The sequence below is a fragment of the Rhamphochromis sp. 'chilingali' genome (assembly GCF_963969265.1).
Source record: "Rhamphochromis sp. 'chilingali' genome assembly, chromosome: 10".
In the NCBI taxonomy this organism is placed as follows: Eukaryota; Metazoa; Chordata; class Actinopteri; order Cichliformes; family Cichlidae; genus Rhamphochromis; species Rhamphochromis sp. 'chilingali'.
In genome coordinates, this window is record NC_137937.1 from 39445465 (window position 1) to 39470853 (window position 25389).

Genomic DNA, 25389 nt, shown 5'->3' on the forward strand with positions numbered 1-25389 from the left:
CCCTCTGACCAGGTGTCTGAGACCTGGACAAGCTGCTGTGGGCTGGGTTCATTTCCCAGAATCCCACAGGAGGACCTAAGGGTAGACCCTTAACAGCCTGGACGTGACAGTATCAAAGTGAGTTCACTTTGTGCCAAACCTTTAACCTGCTAACAGAAGACACACCTGTCCTCTCAGGCCCCGCCCACTCCGTGCGTGTGCTGTTGTATGTCTGTGTTTGTGATAGGAGGGAAACCCGTCCTGATAAACTGATGACTGATTGTAGTTTTGAAGTTTCTTTTTGTGAAGTGATTCAAATATGAACCATGTTTATCACTTTAGTTTATTTCCTGTAAAGAATTCGAACCCCAAAGGCCCAGAGTGAGTTGGTTTTCTACTAAACAACCAAAATGACGAAGCACATGTGAAAGCCGTGTTTACCGGTTGTATAAATGTTTGTCTTTATGTTCCAGATTATTTTCTTCAAATAAAATCAAACTGCTGAAACCTGCAGAGGGTCGTTTTTACCCAGAAATGTATTAAACCGTTGTTTCCGTTTGTCAGGGAGTCGTGACTTTATGAAGTCCTTCAATAAGCATAATAAGCAATTCATTTTTGATGTGTTCAAATTTTACAGGGAAAAAAGAACTACAGGATGGGCCAGGGATGCAACTTTTGTTTTTTTCAATAGGAAGAGGGCCATGTGACACATCAAACTTATTGGTAATGTCACAAGAAAAACAATGGTGTGCTTGGTTTCGACGTAACTTTGTTCTTTCATGAGTTATTTACAAGTTTCTGACCACTTATAAAATGTGTTCGGTGTGCTGCCCATTGTGTTGGATTGTCAATGCAACCCTCTTCTCCCACTCTTCACACACTGATAGCAACACCGCAGGAGAAATGCCAGCACAGGCATCCAGTATCCGTAGTTTCAGGTGCTGCACATCTCGTATCTTCACACCATAGACAATTGCCTTCAGATGACCCCAAAGATAAAAGTCTAAGGGGGTCAGATCGGGAGACCTTGGGGGCCATTCAACTGGCCCACGACGACCAATCCACTTCCCAGGAAACTGTTCATCTAGGAATGCTCGGACCTGCACCCATAATGTGGTGGTGCACCATCTTGCTGGAAAAACTGAGGGAACGTGCCAGCTTCAGTGCACAAAGAGGGAAACACATCAGCATGTAGCAATTTCAAATATCCAGCAGCCTTGAGGTTTCCATTGATGAAGAATGGACCCACTATCGTTGTGCCCCATATACCACACCAAACCATCACTTTTGTTGTTCCAACAGTCTTGGAGGGATCCATCCAATGTGGGTCAGTGTCAGACCAATAGCGCTGGTTTTGTTTGTTAACTTCACCATTCACATAAAAGTTTGCCTCATCACTGAACAAAATCTTCTGCGTGAACTGAGGGTCCTGTTCCAGTTTTTGTTTTGCCCATTCTGCAAATTCTGTGCGCCGATCTGGGTCATCCTCGTTGAGATGCTGCAGTAGCTGGAGTTTGTAAGGGTGCCATTTGTGAGTAGCTAATATCCACCGAAGGGATGTTCGACTAATGCCACTCTCCAGTGACATGCGGCGAGTGCTACGCTGTGGGCTCTTGCTGAATGAAGCGAGGACAGCCACTGATGTTTCTTCATCAGTGACAGTTTTCTTGCGTCCACATTTTGGCAAATCCAACACTGAACCAGTTTCACCAAACTTAGCAAGCAGTTTGCTGACTGTAGCATGGAGATGGGTGGTCTCGTAGGGTGTCTTGCATTGAAATCTGCTCCAATGACCCGGTTACTGCGTTCACCAGATATCAACACGATTTCGCTCCTCACGTGTTAACCTCTTCGACATGTCAATGGCTGTGAACAAAGAGAAACTTGTAAATAACTCATGAAGGAATAAAGTTATATTGAAACCAAGCACACCATTGTTTTTCTTGTGACATTACCAATAAGTTTGATGTGTCACATGGCCCTCTTCCTATTGAAAAAACAAAAGTTGTATCCAAGATGGCCGACTTCTAAATGGCCACCATGGTCACCGCCCATCTTGAGGAGTTTGCCCCCTCACATATACACAAACAGGACTTTAATATCACCAACCATTCCCATGTTATTACGGTGTATCCATATAAATGGCCCACCCTGTATAACGTTTAAATTGGAAAAGCTGGCAAATTAATTCAAACTCCTGACCCGATAAACATAAACTAATCTGAGTGTTTTTGATTGTTCTCTATTCCACACAGTGTTAAATATACACACAGACTAAAATTTACAGCCACCTTTAACAAGTTAAATTTTAATAAGTAATTCTGAAGGTTCAAAAATGTCTTTGAACATGATGCGCTGTCTCTCCTAATGACTGACTGCAGCATAAAATGGATTTGTTGAAATGCACTTATTGGATTGATCAAAGTGAAAGTCCAAAGAAGTCAATGACGGTTTCTAAATATCTGCAGATTCAAGATCAGCTTAAACAATTGTACACAAGTTCAAGTTATTCAGATCTGTTACCCTTTCCCGAAGTCTGGGAAAAACATCCAAACTGTCCCCCTCAGATCAGAGGAAAGTGGTTAGGATATTCAGGAATAACCCGGGAACCACAAAGGCTCAAGCCTGCTATGAAGTAGAAACCAGTGCTGCAACACCAGCTGAACTACACCTGCCAGCAGTCATCAGTGAGATGCTGGGCTACAAAATGAACAGCTACAAGGAGCAGTACCCACCATGGAGAAGGAGACTAGAGGCCAAGATCAAGGTAGCACAGAGGGAGGTTAGCCGACTGCAGATCTGCAGAAAGGTGCGATGAAGAAGGTGTCCATACCCGAGGCCTTGGACACTGCCAAGCAGCGACTCACAGCCTTGGCCAGCCGCTTGAAGAGGTACACCAGAGAGATCAAAGGCAGGACAATGAACCAGCTGCTCTCCACAGAACCAGCCAAGGTGTACTCTCAGTGGCAAGGGAACAATATGAGAACAGCACCACCAAGGCTGAGCAGTACTGGAAGAGCATATGGGAGAAGGACGCTGTTTTGTTTGTCTCCTTATTTATGAAGAAAGAGTCCTTTTGTGATCTGCGACATACTTTATTAACCATGCTTGGTTAGCCGGAAAAACAACAACCACCCCTCACCTCTTAGCGCTCATGCCCGTGTTCTTTACAGATAGTGCCACCTTGTGGTATGGCATGAAACTATGTTAACTCACAGCAACAGCTGCTTATCATTACAGACGGAACAATAACAATGCTCAGTGGCTAGTGGATCTGAGGGCAGACCACAGCAACCTCCCTGAACAGGGTCCAGTAACCATCACAGTGGCAGACATCCAAGAAAGACTCTCCAATATGAAGAGCTGGACAGCACCAGGCCCCGACATGGTTCACGCCTACTGGCTGAAGAAGCTGATTGCACACCACGAGAGTCTGGCAGCACAAATGAACCAGCTGCTGGTTGATGAGAGACACCCAGAATGGCTAACCGAAGGCCGGACAGTCCTGATCCTCAAGGACCCCCAGAAGGGACCGGTCCCCTCCAACTACCGACCAATAACCTGCCTCAGCACCACCTGGAAGCTCCTGTCATGTCATGGACTGGCTGTGTGGCAGGCAGGAAATAGGACCCAAACGCAAACTCACGGGGAAACAGGACTGAACTCAAAATACAGCTTTATTGCTGACAAAAGATGACAAGAGATAACAGCGATACAAAATAACATGAAACTAAACTGGGAAGTACTAGCAGCAGTCAGCCGAGACTGCAAGACCAGACTGACCAACCTGTGCACTGCCTGGATTGATTACAAGAAGGCCTATGACTCAATGCCCCACAGCTGGATACTGGAATGCCTAGAATTGTACAAGATCAACAGGACCCTGAGAGCCTTCATCAGGAACTCAATGGGGATGTGGCGTACAACACTAGAGGCCAACTCCAAGCCCATAGCGCAAGTCACCATCAAGTGCGGGATCTACCAAGGAGATGCTCTGTCCCCACTGCTGTTCTGCATAGGCCTGAACCCCCTCAGTGAGATAATTGACAAGACTGGCTACGGATACCGACTAAGGAGTGGAACAGGTGTCTGCCACCTCCTGTACGTGGATGACATCAAGCTGACTTACTGATCCACACTACCAGGCTATACAGCAATGACATCGGAATGTCATTTGGACTGGAGAAATGTAGTCGGATGATAACAAAGAGAGGGAAGGTAGTCAGAACGTAGGGGATCAAACTACCAGGAGGCAACATTGCAGACATAGAGGACAGCTACAAGTACCTGGGAATCCCACAGGCAAATGGGAACTATGATGAGGCTGCTGGGAAAGCTGCAACCACCAAGTACCTGCAGAGGGTCAGGCAAGTCCTGAGGAGTCAGCTGGCCAAAGGAGGAGATAGAAGCCACTGACAGTGAGACCCTTTGTGATGAGAACAGTAGATGACCAGCTGACGGTCCAAACTGGCTGCTGGTAACAAAGGATGTGTTCTCTGGAGTGACGAATCACACTTCTCCTTCTGGAGTTTGGGTTTGGCTGTTGCCAGGACAACGGCACTTGTCTGACTGCACTGTCCCAAGTGTAAAGTTTGGTGGAGGGGGGGTTATGGTGTGAGGGCTCCAGTTAGGGGGGAACTCTTCATGCTCAAGACATTTTGGACAGTTTCATATTCCCAACTTTGTGTGGCCAGTTTGGGGATGGAGCTTCCTGTTCTAACTCAGCTGCACACCAGTGCACAAAGCAGGTCCATAAAGACATGGATGAGCCAGTTTGGTGTGGAAAAACTTGACCGGCCTGCACAGAGTCCTGACCTCAGCCCCACAGAACACCTTTGGGGTAAATCAGAGACTGTGGGGCAGGACTGTTCGTCCAACATCAGTGTGACCTCACAAATATGTTCCTGATCAGAAGTTCCCATAAACACTCCTAAACCTGTGGAAAGACTTCCCAAAACAGCCGAATAGGTTACAGCTGCAAAGGGTGGGCCGACATCACATAAAAGCATGTGATCTGTTATCTGTCTAGCTGACAGATAACGATGTGCTGCCTGGTGGCTACAGATCTGTGATCAGACTAAAACATTCACAGCTCTTTGGAGGACGAGGGTTACACTGTTCTCAGCAAAGTTCTTCTTAAAGGTCTTGGAAGGCGAAGACAACACCATCACATGACAGGAAGACGACGCTGAACACAGAGCAAACTTCAGCTGAGATGGTCCATCCACAGCTCGAGGTCAGTCATTAGCCTGCTCTGAAAAAGTCCCGATCCTCAGCTCGTGCTACTGACTAGAGCAGGGCGATATGGCCAAAAATATTTATCACGATATATATTTGAAAATTTGCGATGACAATATAACTGACGATTTAATTGATGCGAGACAAAATACAACTCCACAACTTTACTAGCGCAAAAAAAAAAACCCCATGCATTTATTTTCACTTAAACAAGCAGCTGTTTTTTATGTGCATTAAAGCTACATAAAAATTTAACTGTGCAAATGCAAATTCCTTGCTGAAAGTTGAACCAAAAGGCATTTCCAGTGGAAATGGGCTGAAATATCCTGAGTGTAACCGAGGACAAGGTAGGAGTAAAAGGGACAAGGAAATAAATTGATAATTTATTTATTACATTAATTAAACATTCAAATTCCCAGTTATTTCCAGACAGGACTTACAACACATCCTGCTGATATCCAAGCTGCACATGACACTTACCACACAAACGGTGCAAAAAATAACACAACACTGCAAACCGTCACACGCCGTTTAGCGACACTGCAATCGTGGCACGCACTGCAAACACCTCGGGTTTCAGTACAGCTGGGAATCAGCGCTATGCATGACCTGCAATCTGGGATATAAAGGGAAGTGGCACAAACAAATAAACAAATAACAAAAAGGGAGGTTAGTCCGCCCTTACACAACTCACTTCCAATCAGTAACCGCCTTAACGGCTGGACGAACTAACCAAAACAAAATTACAAATCAATCAAAAGAACGAAAAAAAGGACAGCAGAGACAGCACAGCTGAAAAACACAAACAACAACAAATTAAAATATTACCCAATAAAATATCGGTTTTATTAAACCATTCAAAATCACAAAACTAAAACAAACACTCAATATACCTACAATATTGATCAGTTTGTGATCATGTTTCTGACTTCTCAGAGTTCAACTGTAAGTAGTTGTCACCAAGCCACTGTTCAATGGAAGCTAAACATTTAATTAAAGAGGACAGTTTATGGACTTCCATCGGCTTAAAAGAGCAATAGAGCTGAATATCATCAGCATAGAAGTGATAAGACACCTCAGGGAACTGCCTAATTATAAGTCCAAGAGGTAACATGTACAAAAGAAAAAGAATAGGACCCAGAACTGAACCCTGCGGTACCCCAAATGTCAGATCTTTAGAATGTGACATAAACCGATTCGCAAAAACACTAAAAGATCTGTTGGAGAGGTATGACTGAAACCACTTCAAAGCCAGACCGGACTGTCCCGGAGCCTGTTAATCAGGATGGTATGGTCAATGGTGTCAAAGGCAGATGTCAAGTCCAACAAAACCATGACTGAGGATGCTCCGGAGTCAGCTGACATCATAATGTCACTAGAGACTTTAAGTAATGCGGTTTCTGTTGAGTGACTTTTACGGAAACCTGACTGAAATTTGTCATAAATTTCATGTTTTTCTAAAAAAGTGGTAAGTTGATCTGCAACTGCTTTTTCCAGAATTTTCGATGATAATGGAAGCTTAGAGATATTTATATTTATATTTCCCAGTGTTGTGTCATGTTTACTTGTGTTTAGAGTTTTGGCACAATGAGCGAAGTTTTGCAAAATGTGTTCAAGCAACGGGCAAAAACTGCAATGACTAACCTCTTATTTTGGATGGATTATCTCAGTTGTTCTCCTGACTGAAGTTTGGTCCGTTTACAGCATCCTGCCATGTGATTGCATTTGTCTCTAACCATCAGGAACCCTCACGTTAACTTTTATTGAGTGGAAAAAAGTTAGCGTTCATCCTTCAGCTTCACTGTGCTAATGTTATGCTAACATAGCTGTGTAGCTAGCCACCACGCACATGATATACCAGCTAGCCCAACTTCAGTAACCCTACAAACGTCACTGCTGTTTAGTTTCCTGTCTTCATTTATGTTGGAAGTGATAGCAGAGCTGTACGTTTTAATTTTTTCAGAAATCTCTCAGTCAGAACATGCTATATCATGTTTAGGTAACTAGCGAAACTAGTGAGCTAACTTCCGCTAGCTTCCTGCTAACTTCTAACGCCGTTAAATGTAATAAATTCTGTTTTCATGGATGCCTGGATGTTAAACTTAACTGTTACACCTGGTAAAGCAGCAACGCTGATCGTTTTATTAAAGATAAAAGAATTTAGACAGTTTTTAACTCTCAGTGATGCTGCAGTGTTCGTTTGGCTTTGGGACCTGAAGCGGACGGAGTTTAGGACCCAGATTACTCCCAGATTTACGAGCACCTTAGTCCGACAAATACGGCAATAACGACGGCCCGTTTGCATTTTGTACAAAAAAATGTACTTTGTCGTGTATCTGACGGACAAACACCAAACCAGTTCCACATCGCTGAAGTTGCAGCATTTTTACAAACCAATTCTGGTTCATGTGTTTCACTCAACGATCCGCTTTCCCCCTTCTCATTCTCCGTTACCACCATGCTTTTTCGGCCACGTGCGCATGTGCATTTTACCCATATTCTATCGCGATATTTCATTTTTTTATTGATGCCTAACATTGCACCGGTAATACCGTGAACAGTATAATATGGCCCAGCCCTACTAGTGACACATTGGTGTCGGGACACAGTGAGGTTTTAAAGACATGCTGCTTGTGAGCAGAGCTGTTACAGAGCTGGAGACACTGAGAACAAGCAGTTGGAGTTTTTCTAAGAACTGCAGCACAAAGATGAGACCCTCGACCAATGCTGGAGACCACAGAGGTCTGAAGGTGACCCTTTGTAGGGCTGAGGACCAAACAATGTCCTCACAGTGCAGGAAAGTCCTCAGCAGGGCAGATTTCAACCACGATATGTCTACATAAACACAGAAAGACATGAACAAACACACGCACACACACAGAGCTACTGTACGAATCCTTATTTAGCCTTAGCACCCCTCCTCTTCCTCCTCCCCCTCCCTCACACATTCAGCATCCACCCACCCATTAAACACAGACACCAGCCCTGTCTGTCTCTCTACAGTAGCTGTCTCTCTCTCGTGTTAGAAACTGTAAGTGTTGATGGAAGCTGAGGCTGCAAAACTGCTGCTTTGTGTTTGTGTGTGCTGGTGTGACTATTGCTGTGAGGACCAAGCACGGCTGTTTCAACATCAGAGCGAGGACCCTTTGGCCTCTGTGTGTCACGCTCCTTTAAAGGGCTGTGTGATTGTTCAAACTTTGTTTGGGGGTCAGGATCAGGGGTTGTGGGTGGCTGTACATACAGCAGATGTCCTCACAGAGACAGCGATATAAACGTGTGTGTGTCAGCCTGGCACACAGTCGCAGTATGCACGCTATGTACTCGGCATGCCAACTCAGCCTCAGCACTGCAATGCAGCGCTGTGCATTTGGCCAAGTCATGCCACACACACACACACACACACGCACACACACACTGACACACACACACACATGTGCAGTGATGTGTGTGTGTGTGTGTGACAGCCTACATGTGTGTTTTTAGCGAGTTTTCATGAGTAATGTTCAACCTTGCAGTGTGTTCTATGTAATGCATGCTCGCCCGCCCCTCTCTCTCTCGTCCTCTGCAGGGCAGTTAGCCGCATTAGCTCCCTCGCTGTCCTCAGATGACTCCTCCTCCTCCTCGGCTGTCTGCTGTGTCTCTGCCTCCCCCTCCTCCCTCCCCCCCTCCTGTGACACACCAGACGATGCGTTGACTGAGCGCAGGAGAAGAAGAAAACCTCTCCCAGCCAGCCGTCCTGCCTGCTGCATGGAGGAGAAGCAGAGGAGGAAGAGGAGCAGAGAGGAGGTAAGGAGGTGTCTCACTGTCTGACATCCGTCCTCCACTGGCTGTCTCTCTGCTGTCTGTCTGTCCCGGCACTCTGAAACTGTCTGTTTAACCTGTCTGTCTGTCGCGCTGTCAAACTCTGTTCCTCACTCTGAGCTGTCTGTCTGTCTGCTGCTCCGTAAACAACAAAAACACTGAGCTCAACTCTGAGAACCACTCACCTGGAATCAGCTGTAGCAGACTGTCCCGAACTCTGCCGGACTACAGTGGACTGTGCAGGACTCGGCTGGGTGGTAACAGACTGTCCTGAGCTCCTGTCCACTGGGGACGATTCTGCTGGACTGCAGGTGACTGTCCTGAACTGTAGAGGACTATAGAGGACCCTGCAGGGTTGTAGTGAGCTGTAGAGTGCCTGGCTGGACTTCAGCACAATATTCTGAACTGTAGTGGTCTGCAGAGGACTTGGTTGACTTTAGCAGAGTATAGAGGAGTCTGCTGGATTGTAGATGACTGTAGTGGACATTAGTGGACTGTACTGGACCCTGCTGGGTTGTAGTGGGGTGCGGTGGACTTGGTTGGACGGTAGGGGACTCTGTTGGACTTTGGTAGACTGTCCTAAAATGTAGTGGACTATAACAGACTGTGTGGGATTCTGATAGACTACAGGAGAACTTCCTTGACGATGGATTGCAGAGGACTCTTCTGGACTTTAGCAGACTATACTGAACTGAAGTGGTCTGTAAAGGACTTGGTTGGACTGTAGTTGACTCTCATGCACCATAGGGACCGGTTCTGGACTACAGTGGACTGTGCTGGATTCTACATGACTATAGTGGACCATAGTGGGCTGTACAAGGATCTGCTGGACTGTAGCACTGCAGAGGGCTCTGTTGGACTTGAGCAGACTATGCTGGGCTGTTTGAACTGTAGTGGAGTTTGCTGGACTTTAGCTGAGTATGTTGGACTATACTGGACCACAGGTCTGGGTCTGGGTCCATGTCTCTGGCCATTATTTATTTATAGTGAGTTCATGGATGATTATGTCAAAACTGCACACAGAGTTCTGCTCCCTGAGTTTAGTCTTTCAGGCAAAATCATGCAGGAGAAGCTTTGAAAGCCCCTCATTGGACACAGACTTTAGCTTTCTTGTCTTTAAGAACGCAAACGTCATCGTGTTATCACATGAAAATAAAACCCTCCGAAACACAAGGTGTCACTGTGAGGCTGTCCCAGCACTGACACGCATTCAGCTTTACATCTCTGCAGCAGCGTGGAACTTTCTGTGGAGATGATATTAGACACAACACATATGCTTTTACATTTCATCATGTTTAGCCTGGAGGACAGCAGACACTTTGAACTGGAACATAAAGAACATCAGCTTTTCTCTCACTAAAGGACAAACACTGCTTCAGGATTAGGGATGGGTATTGATGAGATTTTCACGATTCCGATTCCATTTTCGATTCTGTTTAACGATTCGATTCTTTATCGATTCTTTTGAAAAAAGGAGAACACTAAGGTCGATTAGCTTAGAGCTTTGTTTTATATCTTCTCTTTGAACAAGGTAGAAATTTAGGAGTAACATGGCCTTACAAACCCAACAGTGAGATCTTAAGAGATCCAGCCTACGGCTCTTCAATGGGGTGTCACAGGGTCCCCGGGGAAAACATTGTAAATGTAAAATAATAAAATAAATATTCTTCTGTAGCAATAACAAAGTATACCATAAATTATTCTGTAGCAATTACACAAGAATATCCAGTAATGTCCCTGCCTACAATTAAACACATTCACTTACTGAAAATCATCTGCTGTGGCAAACTGCTGCAAGCCTTTGACCACAAACTGAGTCACTGCTCGGTGACATTCGTCTATCCCGGCCTGAAAGGAGACGCTACCGGTAGCCTGCAGCGAGAACTGCCAGCATCTGAGCCAGACTCTGTCTCATCATGGTCACTAAATGCACAGTAATGGCAGGTTTGTAATAAGGCAGATCGTGCTAACATAATATGCACTGTTAGCTGATTATTTACCTGCCGCATTAACGGGAGAGGACGTACAAACGTTACCGCTGCTGCTGGGCTGAGATTCACGAGTCGAGCGGAATTAAAAACACGACATTCATTTAAGGTCATCGTGTGTTTTGTGAGCAAATGCTTTTGCATATTCGTAGTGTTTCCTCCCTTAAATGAAATATCTACTTTGCAAGTATTGCAAGTTGCCCTGTTGTCATCCGTTCTCATAAAGTATAACCAAACTTTTGAGCGTTTGAGCCGCTTAGGCGCCATGTTTCCTGCCAGGTAAATGACGCTCCGCAACGTGGTGACGTCATTCGGGGCGACTGGAATCGATAAGGGAATCGTTTGCAAAAATGGCAAACAATTCCAAGGAACTGAAACAGTGGGAACCGGTTCTCAACAAGAACCGGGTTTCGATACCCATCCCTATTCAGGATCTTCAATTCAGTTGATATAGAGCCAGTTCATAATAACAGTCGGCTCAAGGTGACGTCTCAAAGCTACACTTCAGAGTAACAAGTTACATTGTTTCTCTGTATTCCCAACGTTTTTGGAAAGCTGAGAAACAAAAACAATTTAGAACAAACTTTAAATTAATAAGTTCGTTAAATGATCTCTGACTTGACCAAAGTCTGGTTAGTGGCAGAAGCGAATGAGTGTTTTTACCATTTAGCCTAAAACATTACACCAAAGGAAACACGTGAGGAAACTGATGCTGAACACATCTGATTGTGCACATTTCATTCATGCACTAAACAAATGTTCCCATCTTTTTGTTAAAATCGGTACAATTTTAAAGGTTTCATACAGGGTGTCATCTGCATATACACACACCATCCATTCTTTATGTAACAACAGTGGATCTGGTACTGATCCCTGTGGAACACCAGAACAAAACACCTTCAGCTGAAAGTCAGCTGCAGTTTGAATGAAACACTTTCCATGTAAATATAGTTTCTTACTGACAGCTTGAGTCACAGCGGTCCCTCGTTTATTGCAGGAGTTACGTTCTAAAAATAGGTGAAGTAGCAGCTTTATGTTTTACAATGATTATAGATGTTTTAAGGCTGTAAAACCCCTCACTACACACTTTCACACATTTCTCTCTTGTTTAAACACAAAGTTCAGACCTTTGTAGAAAAATAAGTTGAGTATTATAGAATGAAACCGAAGATCAAACCCTGTTTTCAGGTCCAGAACACGGGAGTAGAGCAGCTGTCAGAGAATTCAACATCAATGGATCAATGGTACGGAAGTAGAGGAAGCAAGAAGAATGAGTTGAGTAAAGTTTGACTGTTTTGTTTCGCTTAATGTGCCTTATAGTCCGAAAAATACGGTAACTTCTAACTTCCTTTAGCATTAAGCAGAAGTCCAACTTTCTGTGCGACGGTTAGCATCTTCCTCTGCCTTTGGGTGCTACCACAGGAGCCTCTGACGGTGCAAAATGTTTCATCGACATTGTTGTGTTTGCTGGGGAGAAAACTTACAAACATACAGCACAGCAATTCAGAGTCACACTGCTAGTGATCGAAGATTTATGTAAATTTGACAAGCTGAACGCGTGCTGTACTGTACAGGAGACACAGCATGGAGGAGATTGACAGTGGTCTGCAGCCAATCAGGATGCAGAACACAATGCGCTGTAAGAAAAACAAAACAAAATAAAAAATAAAAAGCAAAGTTGCACAAAAAAAATCTGGTAAACAGCGAGGCCGCAAAAGGCGAACCGCGTTATAGCGAGGGACCAGTGTACTTCATGGTTAATAAATACAACCTCTGGCAGCTCATACATGGCCATCAGAGCAGAGAAGCAAGGATTTCCTTTTCACCGACTCGTTCGTCTAATGGCTTTGTTGTTGAATTTATTTCCAAATTAAATGTTTTCCAACTAATGAAGAGATATGAGACAAGTTCAGGCAACAAACAAGAAAAGAGAAGAAAACAGGGAGTAACAAATGCTTGAACTGCAAAGCTGTTTCATTAGTTCAGATTCATTCAGAATAGCAGAAGTGTGATTTTGGAAGTAATCCCAAAGGACGTCCCGTCTGTAGATGCAAAGTCATATAAAGTTTGAACAAAGATGCAACTTTTCAAACAGCGCGTCCCTTCTCTCAGCCCACCTGCCGTAGCTTTGCCCACACGTTGGCATCACTTTACTGTAAATGCAGCGTTTCTGATTCGTGCTCAAAGCTGACTGAAGGTAAACCCTTAAATCGCTACACTGTTCACTACAGTGACTGATTTTAAAACAACCAGAATTTCCAAACTAAAGGCAAAACAGGAAAAATAAAACCCTCCGTGGCTTCACAGCTGCCACTGACATGACCTGATCACGTTTGTCAGTAATGATACGTCATCCTCTCTGAATCGTTTGGTTCAGAAACAACGGCCCTGTGATGGAGACGCGCTCAGCACACCATTTGCGCTGTGGCTCCTCCTCCCGGCGTGCCGAGGTGCCTCACCTCAAATATTTCTGACCGAACCCTCTTGTGAGACACTCACTGTCTTTCCACAGACGCCAGCCGAAGCGGTCGCGATGCCCCTCGTCCGTCAGGCCGACCCGGCTCGATGACTCACCCGTGAATGCATTTCCTTACAAAGCCTCCATGTTTGTGAGACTTTAGCTCAGTGTGTTAGACACTGATGCGTCAGACTGAACGCTGCCTCCTGATCACATGACTCTCAGCAAACACCTCTGTCTGCACGTCACCTGTTTATTTACCCACACCTCCACGTCACAGACAAACAGCTTTGAGCGTGACCTAGAGATCCAACCACTCAACAGAAAGTGTGCAAAAACCTTCACTTTCTTCTGATTGATCAATTTCCGGAAGCTTGGCGAGGGGCAGCTTCGAGATCTTCGACTGTGTAAAAGCGAAGAAGTAACCTCGTCACTCGGCAGCCGTCATAAGTGCATCTTATTTTGAAATGATAACTAAATGCAGCTTCATTGAAAAGGTCGCGAGACAAAGAATCATCAGTCATAACTAAAAACACTGAATTCCCCAGAAACCAACCATAGCGTGGCTTTCTGAGATGATGTCACTTTGGCGTTTGTCACTCTCTGATCACCTGATGACGCCACAGTGACATCATAATACAAAAACTGTATTTTCAAGCTTCAGCGTCAGCATTTGAGCCACCGCCATGTTGTTTTTTCAATCCAGAGGTGACCACATCTGGGTGACGGAGCAGAGTGGTCAGTGATGATACCGGCAACATCCAATCAAAATCCTCAAATTTCTCTAAACTGAAGCTCCGCCTTCTTAGTAAAGGTGAAGAGCTCAATTTTTAGCCATATTTAATTTGAATATTGAACACTTTGACATTTACTATACAAAATAAAAAGATAAGTTCTTTACACTGAAGTCAAAGACTCTTCGAGCAGACACCTCGGCTCCTCTCTGCAAACATTATTTAAAAGTCTGACCACTCGTTTTGGGTCTAAATCTTACCTGAGCGATAATAAAGCTTCATGAACTTCAACTAGAACCTGTGGTCAGTTCGACTTTTTCTCTCTGCACTCAGACTTACAATGAAAACAAAACTGAAAGGAATATTTATCTCCAACGTGTTTTTTAAACAGACTCGATGAAACGGCTGTTCGATCCTTTAATGGGTTTAAATAAAGTTATCTCAGGTTTGAATGGGTGCACCTGATGTTTCTGACGCCCTGTGTTTGAGCGCGCTCAGTGTTTTTGTTTGTTGGACTCTAGAGGCGCGCCGCAGGAGACGTTCGGCTGTCTGCAGCAGGTTGGAGGTTTTCCTGTTGCCCTGTTGGCGAGCAGGCGTGGGTTAAACGTGTCCTCGGTTTGTTCTGTGGGCACGTGAGACGCCGTGAGGGTTTGACCTCTCCTCCTTTTGTCTCCCTTTCTACATTTCAGCTGTTTCTCTGGACCGAGCTGATCTGCATCTTAATGATTGACCACCTCCTTCTCAACCTGAACCCCCCGCCTCCTTGCTGACCTTTGACCTCACTGTTTGTTCTGCACCAGCATTATGGACCTCAGACTTTTTGGAGGAACTTTCTGCAGCATCCCCGACACCTAAACGCCCCGCTGTCTGCATCCGTCAGCCCAGCTCTGGCTCATCAGGACCGTCATCAAACCGCCGTCCACTTCCCGTTGCGACCTCAGCGAGCCGACGGCCACCACCATGTCGGAGGGGCTGCTACAGGTGGAGATCCCCGACTTCGGCAGCAGCGTGTTGGGCAGCCTGAACGAGCAGCGGCTGCTGGGTCACTACTGCGACGTCTCCATCCTGGTGCAGGGTCAGGCCTTCAAGGCGCACCGGGCTGTCCTCGCTGCCTCCTCGCTCTACTTCAGAGACCTGTTCAGCTCTGCGGCCGACTCCTCCTCTTCCTCTGACTCCTCCTCCCAGGCGGTGTTCGAGCTCCCGTCCTCAGTGACGCCGATGTGTTTCCAGCAGATTCTGTCCTTCTGCTACACGGGGCGCCTCAGCATGGCGGCCAGCGAGCAGCTGGTGCTCATGTACACCGCCGGGTACCTGCAGATCCAGAACATTGTGGAGCGCGGTATGGAGCTGATGATGATGAAGGCTTCCTCTGCCTCCTCACCGCTCTGCTGTGACTCACAGGTGGGTCTAAACAGAGGTTAGTGGGAGACAGCAGCATCTAGTGGACATCAGGAGAACTGCAGCTGCCACAGGAGACTGTTTATGTGTTTTTCTTCTCTTTGTAACTGTATTTAAACGTTTGTGTTTACAGACAACCTCAGCAGACGAGCTCGGGGGCTTTGACACTCAGACGGCCCAGCAGCAGCAGCAGCACGGCGCCCCCCAGCTGCAGGAAGTGAGTCCAGACCAGCCGGCGTTGAGCCCCGAGGAGCTGCTGCTCGCCGTCAGCAGGATCAAACAGGAGCGAGCTGACACGCCTCCTGCAGAGGAGGCCGGAGGAGCAGCAGGAACAGGAGGAGAGGAGACCAGGTGAGGAAATGGCTCAGAAATGTTTTCTCAGTGTTGGAAAGATTATTCCAAACCGAGTCAGAGATGTCTGCCCAGTCCAGACGCAGAGGGTGGAGGACCGCCCACCTGTTCAGTAACCAGACGGAAAGAACAAATGATGCTTTATGTGTGTGTCATACATGATGTATTTATCTCGTATCACACGCTTATTTAACGTCTGCATGGATGACTGCAGGAAATCTTCAGGGAGAATTCCCACACGTGCTCTCCAGGCCTCTCTCACCTCGGATGGGACGACTTCCTGCGCTGCTGAACTGAGCTGTGGATCCAACACTTCACTGTAATGGAAGCAATGGGGGAGACAGTGTGGCACAAACACACCCACTTCATTCAGGAGATGACAGGGGGGAGGGTCTACTTTGTGAATGATGAGCCGATGACCAATGAGGGTGCAGGGTCACAAAGTGGATAGATCCATCTTTTATATTGTCAGGTTTTTGCCTGACTAACTCTACGTATGAAGTTTGATATTGTGTATGAGGCGACCTGGATTAAATATACCTTTGTACCTGTGACTGATCCCTGAGATTTGAATCCCAGATAAATGGATCCCACCCTCAGCTGTGTACCCGGGACCAGTGCTTGGACCTTGATGAAGGTTTGTGATGTCATTCTTCTCCTGCTGGTTCTCTCCTCAGAGTGGACATTGCAGCAGAGCTCCAGTCCTCCAGGAGCACGGCTTTGTGTTACCTGAGTGCAGGTGGAGGGCTGGTTCCGGGTCTGCAGTCCTACCTGCTGGCAGGCGGGGGTCGCTCCAGTCCAGGAGGATCCAGTCTCCCCACAGACTCTCCCCCATCCCACCCACCCACCGAGGAAGAGCTGGAGGAAGATTACTACAGCAACGCTGTACACCCCGGACTCTATCAGCACATCTACGGACACCCCGGAAACCCCTACAGTGAGTATTTATCCACCACCCAAATCAATATCAATTATACATCACAAAATAACAAGAACAGCTCCTCACGGTGCTTTATATTGTAAGGTAAGCAGCCTATAATAATGCAGAGAAACCCCAACAATCACATGACCCCCTATGAGTTGGTGACAGACTGGGATAGGCTCCAGCCCTGCGCCACCCTGAGAGAAATAAGAGGAAGAGAATGGATGGATGCAGTAAAACGTTGGAGTTCAGTTTAATACCTCATGTAAAACAAAAAGGCAGTAATTGATAACAGAAGTCACACGGCCACTTCCTTTGAAAGATATGCAAAACATTTTCTTTTTTATTCAAATAGCATCCTGTAAACAGGGGCTCCGGTTACCCAGTTCTCCTGTTTCCAAGGATATGTTTGCTGCCCTGAACTGATTCAAGCACGTCTGTAGTTCATTTTTGGTCACTGACCATTTCAAAGTGATTAGAGAGAACCCCCCCTACAAAAGCATTTGAGCCAGCCACGCTGAGGAGAAATGACACATGCTAAATAAGTTGTTGTCTTGAGTTAGCAGGGCCTACGCTACCTTCTGCACCGGCTACAGGGGCCTGGCTAGCTACGGGTGTTTCAAGGATGCCGGAGTCTCCAATTCAGTGATCCTGGCCTCCAGAGCTCCAGACAGGCTGCATTTATTACAAGTATCATTATGGCTAAAGGAGGCTGAGGAGTAACTGAACAAAGTGCAGGAGGAACGGGTGAAGAGGCCATGCTAGCGAGTCAGCTACAAGCTAAGCTAAGCTAGCAAATCCTTAAAGACAAAGTGAGTGAGGGGCCGAGCAGCGAAGACACACAGGACACAGGAGAAATGTCTCCAAAGTGGGATTTTTCTTATTTTATCCTCTAAAAAGTTTAAAAAGACAAAGTTCAAAATAGAATTAATGGGCCCGTAAAAGAGGTCAGCTAAATATAACTCTACTCAAAAAGCGACGTACAGAAACGTAACTACCCAAACAAAGGAGACACAACTTAACTCACAAACTGACCTAAACACAAACACACAGCAGGGTAACCTTTACGGGGTTTGGCCAAACCGTTTACACACAACAGGGGAAACAGAACAAACACCAATACTAACTAGACACAAAACAGCATTAAACCTAAAACAGTCGTGTTGCTGACAAGCACATGGGTGGTCCCGCTGGTCACACCGTTTACCCAGACAGGAAACACCTCCCCAAACCAGGTAACTCAAAGAAACAAAAACATAATTAACATAAAAGAATATATTTAGAAACCCCACACAGTGCTAATATGTGCACTTTATAATATCACTGTTAGGTTTAAGTTTAGAAATGAATGAATAGTATGACTGAAATACATGTTTACCTGCAAACCAGACTAATGAGGTGAGTGTGTGGACTGATTTCAGCCATCACACAGTCACTGACACTGTAAGGATGATGTGTGTGTGAATATGTGAAGATTACACTATGAAGTAAGACGTTAGAGGGGGTTAAGGTTTTGGGTCCTTTTGTCCTAACAGGACGATTACCATGGTGACGATGTAAACGTCATCCTGTGGGTTCTCTGCCTTTTTGCTCGTTTTCTATGTTTTTAATGTCACTTCATTGACTCCCCAACAGGACTTGTTAACCTTCAGCTCATACAGGCCCCACTGATGTCACATATTAACTCAAACAGGTGAGTTTTAGTCATTTTACTTCCTGGGATTCCTGACACTCGCTCCCCTCCCTGTTTCTCATTGGTTCAGTCCAAGAGAAGATGGAGATGCTCCCCCTCCCATTGGCTAATGAGCGTCGGCCCTGCGTGCTGGTTGGTCGGGACAACATGGCACTTCCCGCCAGTCTGATCAGTCAGATTGGGTATCGGTGCCACCCGTCACTCTACACCGAGGGAGACCCAGGAGAGAAGGTGGAGCTGGTGGCAGGTAGGACAACAGAACACCTGTCCAACTGTATCTCAGACACCTGTAACCCAGCGTCATGTGACACACGCTCCCCTCTGTGTTTGTGTGTTCAGGTTCAGGTGTGTTCATGACCCGAGGTCAGCTGATGAACTGTCACCTGTGTGCTGGAGTCAAACATAAGGTGCTGCTCAGGAGGCTGCTAGCAACCTTCTTTGACAGGTGAGCTCTTACCTGGGTGAGTCACATGGATGCAGCAGCTTAGTTTACAGAAAACATAAAGGTTGTGGTGCCGTGTGGCTGGTTTAACTAAACCAGGATTAGGAACTAAAGGTAAGTTTGTTGAATCCAGGTATTTGATTTTCCTGTTAAAGTTTAAAGAATCAAACATTTATTTTTTCTGTTTTTAGGTACCTTACATATCTGATGAAAGTTTTAAAAGTATTGCTACAAACATGAGATTACTTTGAGTTTCATGAGTTGCTGGTGTTTCCTCAGCACAGATGGACAGAAGTGTTTATGAAATCATTGATGAGCTGATGCTACGCGGGGATTTCCTGATGTTTTACTTTATGCATCAAGCAAAAATCAAATTCTATGCAACAGTCTCTGACTGGAAGAAATGTGTTTAACATTTAAACTTGGGCTGGGCGATATGGCCTAAAATTCATATCGCGATCAGTGTTGGTCAAGTTACTTGAAAAAAGTAATCAGTAACTAATTACTGATTACTTCCCCCAAAAAGTAATCCCATTACTTTACTGATTACTTATTTTCAAAAGTAATTAATTACTTAGTTACTTTTTAAAAACACGATTTACAACCTGAAGAGGTGATAAAGCGATAGATCTTTCAGCCCAATTCTACTTTTTCTGCATAATCCATCATACAAAATGTAATCAAATGGAAAAGTCTCTTTTTAAAACTTGTTTTATTAGTTTTAATCTTTTAATTTTATGCATCAAGCAAAACATTTAATTATATGCAACATTCTCTGACTTGAATAAATTAGTTTAACATTTAAACCTATTTTCTGCACATTCCAGCACATAAAATAAAATATTTTGTGTGTTTACACTCAGTCTTTCAAATAGATGCAAGTAAAACACAGCAGAAAATAAATAAAGTCAAAGACTCAGCGGTCCTGTTGCTCTATTTTCACCTGTAAAGCAGGAGTGGGGCAGGCGGAGGTTTACCCTGGTGCAGGTGTGCGGCGGTCAGTGGAAGAATCCGCGAGTTTCTCTGTGAGTTTCCCATTACGTCGTAGCTACTCGGTGCTTGTTGGAAGTTTAGGGGTTTTTTCGCTGTAAAAAGAAGTTTTCTTCCCACGCACAGCGGACACTAATGTTTTTGTCACTTTTTATGGAATCAAACTCAAAGTAAGGTCAGTACTTCCACGCTTTAAACGCTGCACGCTCATACTCTTTCTGCACTCGATATATGATCCATTGTTGATCTGCACACAGCTGTCGTCACGAACGTCGCACTCGCTTACGTCACTGTCATGAGACATTCTCGCAAAAAATCACGGCTTTAGTAACGCAGTAACGCAGCGTTCCTACGGGAAAGTAACGGTAATCTAATTACCGCTTTTGCGATAGTAATCCCTTACTTTACTTGTTACTTGAAAAAAGTAATCAGATTACAGTAACGCGTTACTGCCCATCTCTGATCGCGATATAACTTGAAGCACATGCAGTAACGATATATATCACGATATATTCTTTTCTTCTGTATAACGCATTTTCCACACTATAAGGACTTAAAATCCTTTAATTTTCTTAAAAATAGAGAGTGTGCCTTATGTATGAATTCTGGTTGTGCTTACTGACCTCTAACCGATTTGGGCAGAAATCTGTTAAAAATGTTTTAGTACAACTTTGGTAAGCTGCACTGTTTGATGGATGTCAGAGCATTACGCTGCCGTAGTGAGGAGCTTCACGTAGTAATCTGGGTCCAAAACTCCGTCCCCTTCAGGTCCCAAAGTCAAACGAACACTGAGAGTTAAAAACTGTCTGAATTCTTTCATCTTTAATTAAATCATCAGCGTTGCTGCTTTACCAGGTGTAACAATTAATTTTAACATCCATGAAAACAGAATTTATTAAATTTAACGGAGTTAGAAGTTAGCAGGAAGTTAGCTCGCTAGTTTCCACCTAAACATTTCATACCATGTTCTGACAGAGAGATTTTTGAAACTAATTCAAACGTACAGCTCTGCTACCACTTCCAACATAAATGAAGACAGAAAACTAAACAGCAGTGGCGTTTGTAGGGTTACTGAAGTTGGACTACCTGGTATATGATGTTGTGCTACGTGATTGCTAGCGACACAGCTATGTTAGCATAACATTAGCACAGTGAAGCTGGAGGGTGAACTTTTTTCCACTCGATAAAAGTTAACGTGAGGGATTCTGGTGGTCAGGGACAAATGCAATCGCATAGCAGGATGCTGTACACGGGCCAAACTTCAGTCAGGAGAACAACTGAGATTATTCATCCACAATACGAGGTTAGTTATTAATATACTGCAACAACATGGGAACAGAGCAGCTGCAGAGAATTCAGCATTAATGAATCAATGTTACAGAAGTGGAGGAAGCGCAGTTTTTGGCTTTCCCCATATTTCAAAAGTGCTTCATCTCTTTGCTGTGACTGTCGGCATAATTTGCAGATGATAATGGTTGTAGCCGCTGCAATGCTTTCGACCAAAACAGGCGCAGCTTGATGACATCACCAACATGCGCTATCGCGATAGAGCGGTATAGTCAAAATCTCTATCGTTGGCCAAATTTATATCGTTTCTATCGTATATCGTTTCTATTGCCCACCCCTAATTTAAACCTATGTTGTGCATATTCCAGCATATAAAATAAAATCATGTTCAGTGTCAGGTTGTTTTCTGAACACCATGCTGCCAGCTTCAGGACTTCCTCTCTGTAGGCTGCCTCGTCTCCCTTTGAGATGAGTCCGTGGTGTCATCAGCAAACTTGATGATGAGATTGTTGTTGTGGGTCGAACTGCAGTCGTGGGTGTAGAGAGAATACAGGAGGGGGCTCAGCACACAGCCCTGTGGGGAGCCGGTGCTCAGTGTGCGAGTGGAGGAGAGATGGGGGTGGAGCCTCACAGTCTGGGGCCGGTTTGTGAGAAAGTCCTTTATCCAGGCACATGTGGGGGGAGGGAGGCCAAGAGTGACCAGTTTGATGATGAGGATGAAGGCTGGATGAAGGCTGAGCTGTAGTCCACAAAGAGCAGTCGGATGTAGCTCTGCCGCTGTTCCAGGTGACTCAGCACAGCATGGAGGGCGATGGCGATGGCGTCTTCTGTGGATCTGTTCGTGCAGTATGCAAACTGGTGGGGGTCAGATTCTGGGGGGAGGTAGTCCTGGATGTGCTGAAGGACTAGTCTCTCAAAGCATTACATGATCACCAGCGTGAGGGCCACAGGGCGGTAATCGTTCAGGCTGGTGATGGGAGACTTCTTCGGCACTGGGATGATTGTGGCTGATTTTAGACAGGATGGGATGGCTGCTTGATCCAGTGAGAGGTTGAAGAGTCTGGTGAAGATGAGGGTGAGCTGGTGGCCACACGCTCTTAGCACCTTCCCAGGTACTCCGCCTGGACCGATCGCCTTCCTGGGGTTCACTGCTAGGAGCACACGTCTGACATCGTGCTCTGTTACAGTGAGTGGAGCGGTGCAGGAAGGTGAGGATGAGGATGGGAGCAGGGCTGAGGCAGATGAGCGCTGCTGTTGTGGTGTTTCATAGCGGGCGAAGAAGCTGTTTACTTCCTCTGCCAGCTGCACACTCAGGTTTTCTGCTTTCACATCCTCTGTGGTTGATGATGTCTTGTGCCACACCTCCAGTGTGTTGGTGCTGGACAGCTGGGACTTGCAGCTTCCTTTATGGTCTGTCTTAGCTTTTTTGATTCCCCTTTTCAGGTCAGCTCGAGCAGCCATGTACAGAGCTCTGTCACCTGACCTGAAGGCGGCGTCACAGTTTTTGAGGAGTGATCGGACCTCGCTGGTCATCCAGGGTTTTTGGATTGTATAATCCAGTTTTGAGTTCCCTCCCCAGACGCCTTAACGCCCACTCACATCCTGGGCCATCTGACCTCAGGAATTCGCATGATAAGGTGGGGCCAGGTTTCACAATGAGCTCACCCGAAACTCTGGCTGATTGGGACCCACACCCAGTTTCACACCTTGGCTCAGGCAATTAGAGGATCATCAGGGGGTCCTTTTGTCCCTCTGTGGGGGGAAACTCCCACTAGGTTTATATCTGGGACTCTCCACCATTTGACCTTAGAACTGAAGAAGCTTCTCGGATGAGAGGTGAAACGTCTTCAAGCAACTTAAAGAAGTCCAGACGCTTTTCTTTGCAAGCTCCTTTGACTACGATGACCTGGATGACTGAGAACCTTCACAGACATATGGTCCAGTCCAGGGCCTGGCACTGTGTCTGGGGGGGGGGGGCGTAGGCTGGGGAGAGCAGGAGAGAGAGGTGGTCCGACTGGCCGATGTGGGGGAGGGGCATGGCTCTATATGCATGCTTGATGTTGGAGTAAATATGATCTAGTGTTCTCTCCCCTGGTGGGACATTTGACGTCCTGACAAACCTTTGGGAGTCACCTGTAATTATGTTCGATGTTTAAGAACTTCCCCCCCATGAGCCCTGAGGCCCACAGTAATGTTAGAGCGCACCTGCTGATGTTTCATTGACATACAAATGCCTTTGAAAGGCGTTTTTACGCCGACGTCGTTAATGACCATGTGAACTGATGGATGACCCGTGTGTCACGCGTGGATGAATGTCTGGATTTGTCCTGATGTGTGTCGATGTGAAACCTGATGGTCAGAAACTCACGTTTATCAATCAGTCATATTTATGTGCCTCTAAAACGCTTATCGACCCAGACGCTGTGACATCATCAGACACCATGTGGCCCGGGGCTGTATGAGATCTTCCAGAAGCTTCTGACAGTCGGCAGCAGCTGCTTTACATAACAGCTCAGTCACACGTCTCGGAGTGGGAGGGGGAGGGGAACCTACAGCTGGTATAGGTGCTGATTGGGTTGTTATGGTTTCCATAGAAACACGCTGGCCAATAGCTGCGGGACAGGGATCCGCTCCTCCACCAATGATCCGAGCCGGAAGCCCCTGGACAACCGAGTGTTAAACACTGTCAAACGTAAGACACACACAGACGCGCCGGTTCAGCTATCTTAGTGAGGACCTTCATTGACATAATGGTTTCCCTAGCCCCTTACCCTAACCATTAAAAATGAATGCCTAACCCTAACTCTTACCCTAAACCTAAACATAACCTAATTGTAACCCTGACACTAAAACCACAGTTTGAGCTTCAAAAATGCCTTTAAATTTGGGAGGACCGGTGTGTGTCCTCGATGTTTGTGTTCTCTGACTGTTGGTTCTCACAAGTATAGTAGAATGCAGATTTCGGTCCTCACAAAGATAGCTAGACAGGAACACATGGACACTCACACACACACACACACACTGTGAGTCATGATTTCTGCCTTTTATTGTATTTTAAAAAGTATTGAGATTCTCCCCCCCCCCCCCCCCCCCCTCCTCCTCAGTGTACTGTCAGAACTTTGCTCCTAACTTTAAGGAGAGCGAGATGAACGTCATTGCAGCCGACATGTGCACCAACGCCCGCAGAGTCCGCAAACGTTGGCTCCCAAAGATCCAGTCTCTCCTCCCCGAGGGCCTCCCCACCTCTGCAACCTCCCACCCCCGTAAGGGTAAGAAAGGAGGAGCAGGTGGAGGAGGTGGGAGTCAGGGGGCAGAGTCGGTGGCACAGTCCAGTGGAAGCCCCTTTGAGCTGGACCTGCGGCAGCTCAGCGCATCCTACCTCGGCCTGGAGGCCCCGCTGTATGCTGAGCGGCGCGAGAGGGAGGCAGCAGGGGAGAGGGAGAAGGAGGCCCCAGCCACCCTCCTGCCTCACCTGCAGTTTGCTGGGTCCCGTGGAGGAGGAGGGGCCAGCGGGGGGCAAGTGGAGGAGGGAATGATGGGAGGTGAGGCGGAGGGGGACGGGAGGCTACAGACTGAACAACCGCCAGACCTCCCCCTCTCCCTATCCTCCTCCTCCTCTTCCTCCTCATCCTCCTCACACCCTTCCCCCCAGCCTGCGGAGCCCGCCCCTCCTCACAGGGCATTGGCTGACACAGATGAGCGAGGGGTGGAGCCTCTGGAAGACAGCCAATAAGCTTTCTAATGCATCTGCCTACCTGTATGTAAATAACACAATAGCTACCTGTCCCCCCACCCGTCTGTCTGTCTGTCCTCTCGTCCGTCTACCTGTGTGTTCCCCTACCTCACTACCTGTCCACCTGTCTACCTCTCTGCCCCGTCTGTCTGACTACCTGTCTGTCTGCTCGGCTCTGCTGCATGCTAACAGCCTCCTGCAGTCCAGCACACAGGCCCATAGCAACAGGACTGATGATGATGATGATGATGACGATGATGATTATACTCACTCTGATAACAACAATAAAGCTTCTTGATAATCAGATCTGCTGTTTCTGTTTGATTTGTGCACCAAACAAAGTTTCCAGAAGTTCAGAGGGAACCGATATGCTAA

The 25389-nt window shown here is 46.2% G+C and overlaps 2 protein-coding genes across 2 annotated transcripts in view; both read left to right on the top strand.

Annotated features, from left to right (window-relative positions):
* qsox2 (quiescin Q6 sulfhydryl oxidase 2) overlaps window positions 1–501 on the top strand; it is a 14501-nt gene extending 14000 nt beyond the window's left edge. Inside the window, exon 12 of the mRNA XM_080892864.1 lies at window positions 1–501. This exon is cut by the window's left edge and continues 966 nt beyond it. The gene's annotated coding sequence lies outside the window, so the exon portion shown is untranslated.
* Window positions 502–8978: 8477 nt separating this feature from the next.
* Window positions 8979–25325, top strand: LOC308403447 (nucleus accumbens-associated protein 2-like). Its single transcript, XM_080892865.1, has 9 exons — window positions 8979–9003; window positions 12195–12250; window positions 14888–15599; window positions 15730–15947; window positions 16625–16884; window positions 18633–18809; window positions 18902–19007; window positions 23876–23973; window positions 24386–25325. The coding sequence occupies exons 3-9, from the start codon at window positions 15159–15161 to the stop codon at window positions 25012–25014; spliced, it is 1929 nt and encodes a 642-aa protein (XP_080748991.1). The 5' UTR covers window positions 8979–9003; window positions 12195–12250; window positions 14888–15158; the 3' UTR covers window positions 25015–25325.
* The last annotated feature ends 64 nt before the right edge of the window (window positions 25326–25389 follow it).

Coding starts and splice junctions, on each gene's coding strand:
- LOC308403447 (XM_080892865.1), top strand. CDS start 15,159: ATGTCGGAGGGGCTGCTACAGGTGGAGATCCCCGACTTCGGCAGCAGC. Junction 15,948..16,624: donor ACAGGAGGAGAGGAGACCAG/GTGAGGAAATGG, acceptor TTCTCTCCTCAG/AGTGGACATTGCAGCAGAGC. Junction 16,885..18,632: donor ACACCCCGGAAACCCCTACA/GTGAGTATTTAT, acceptor TCATTGGTTCAG/TCCAAGAGAAGATGGAGATG.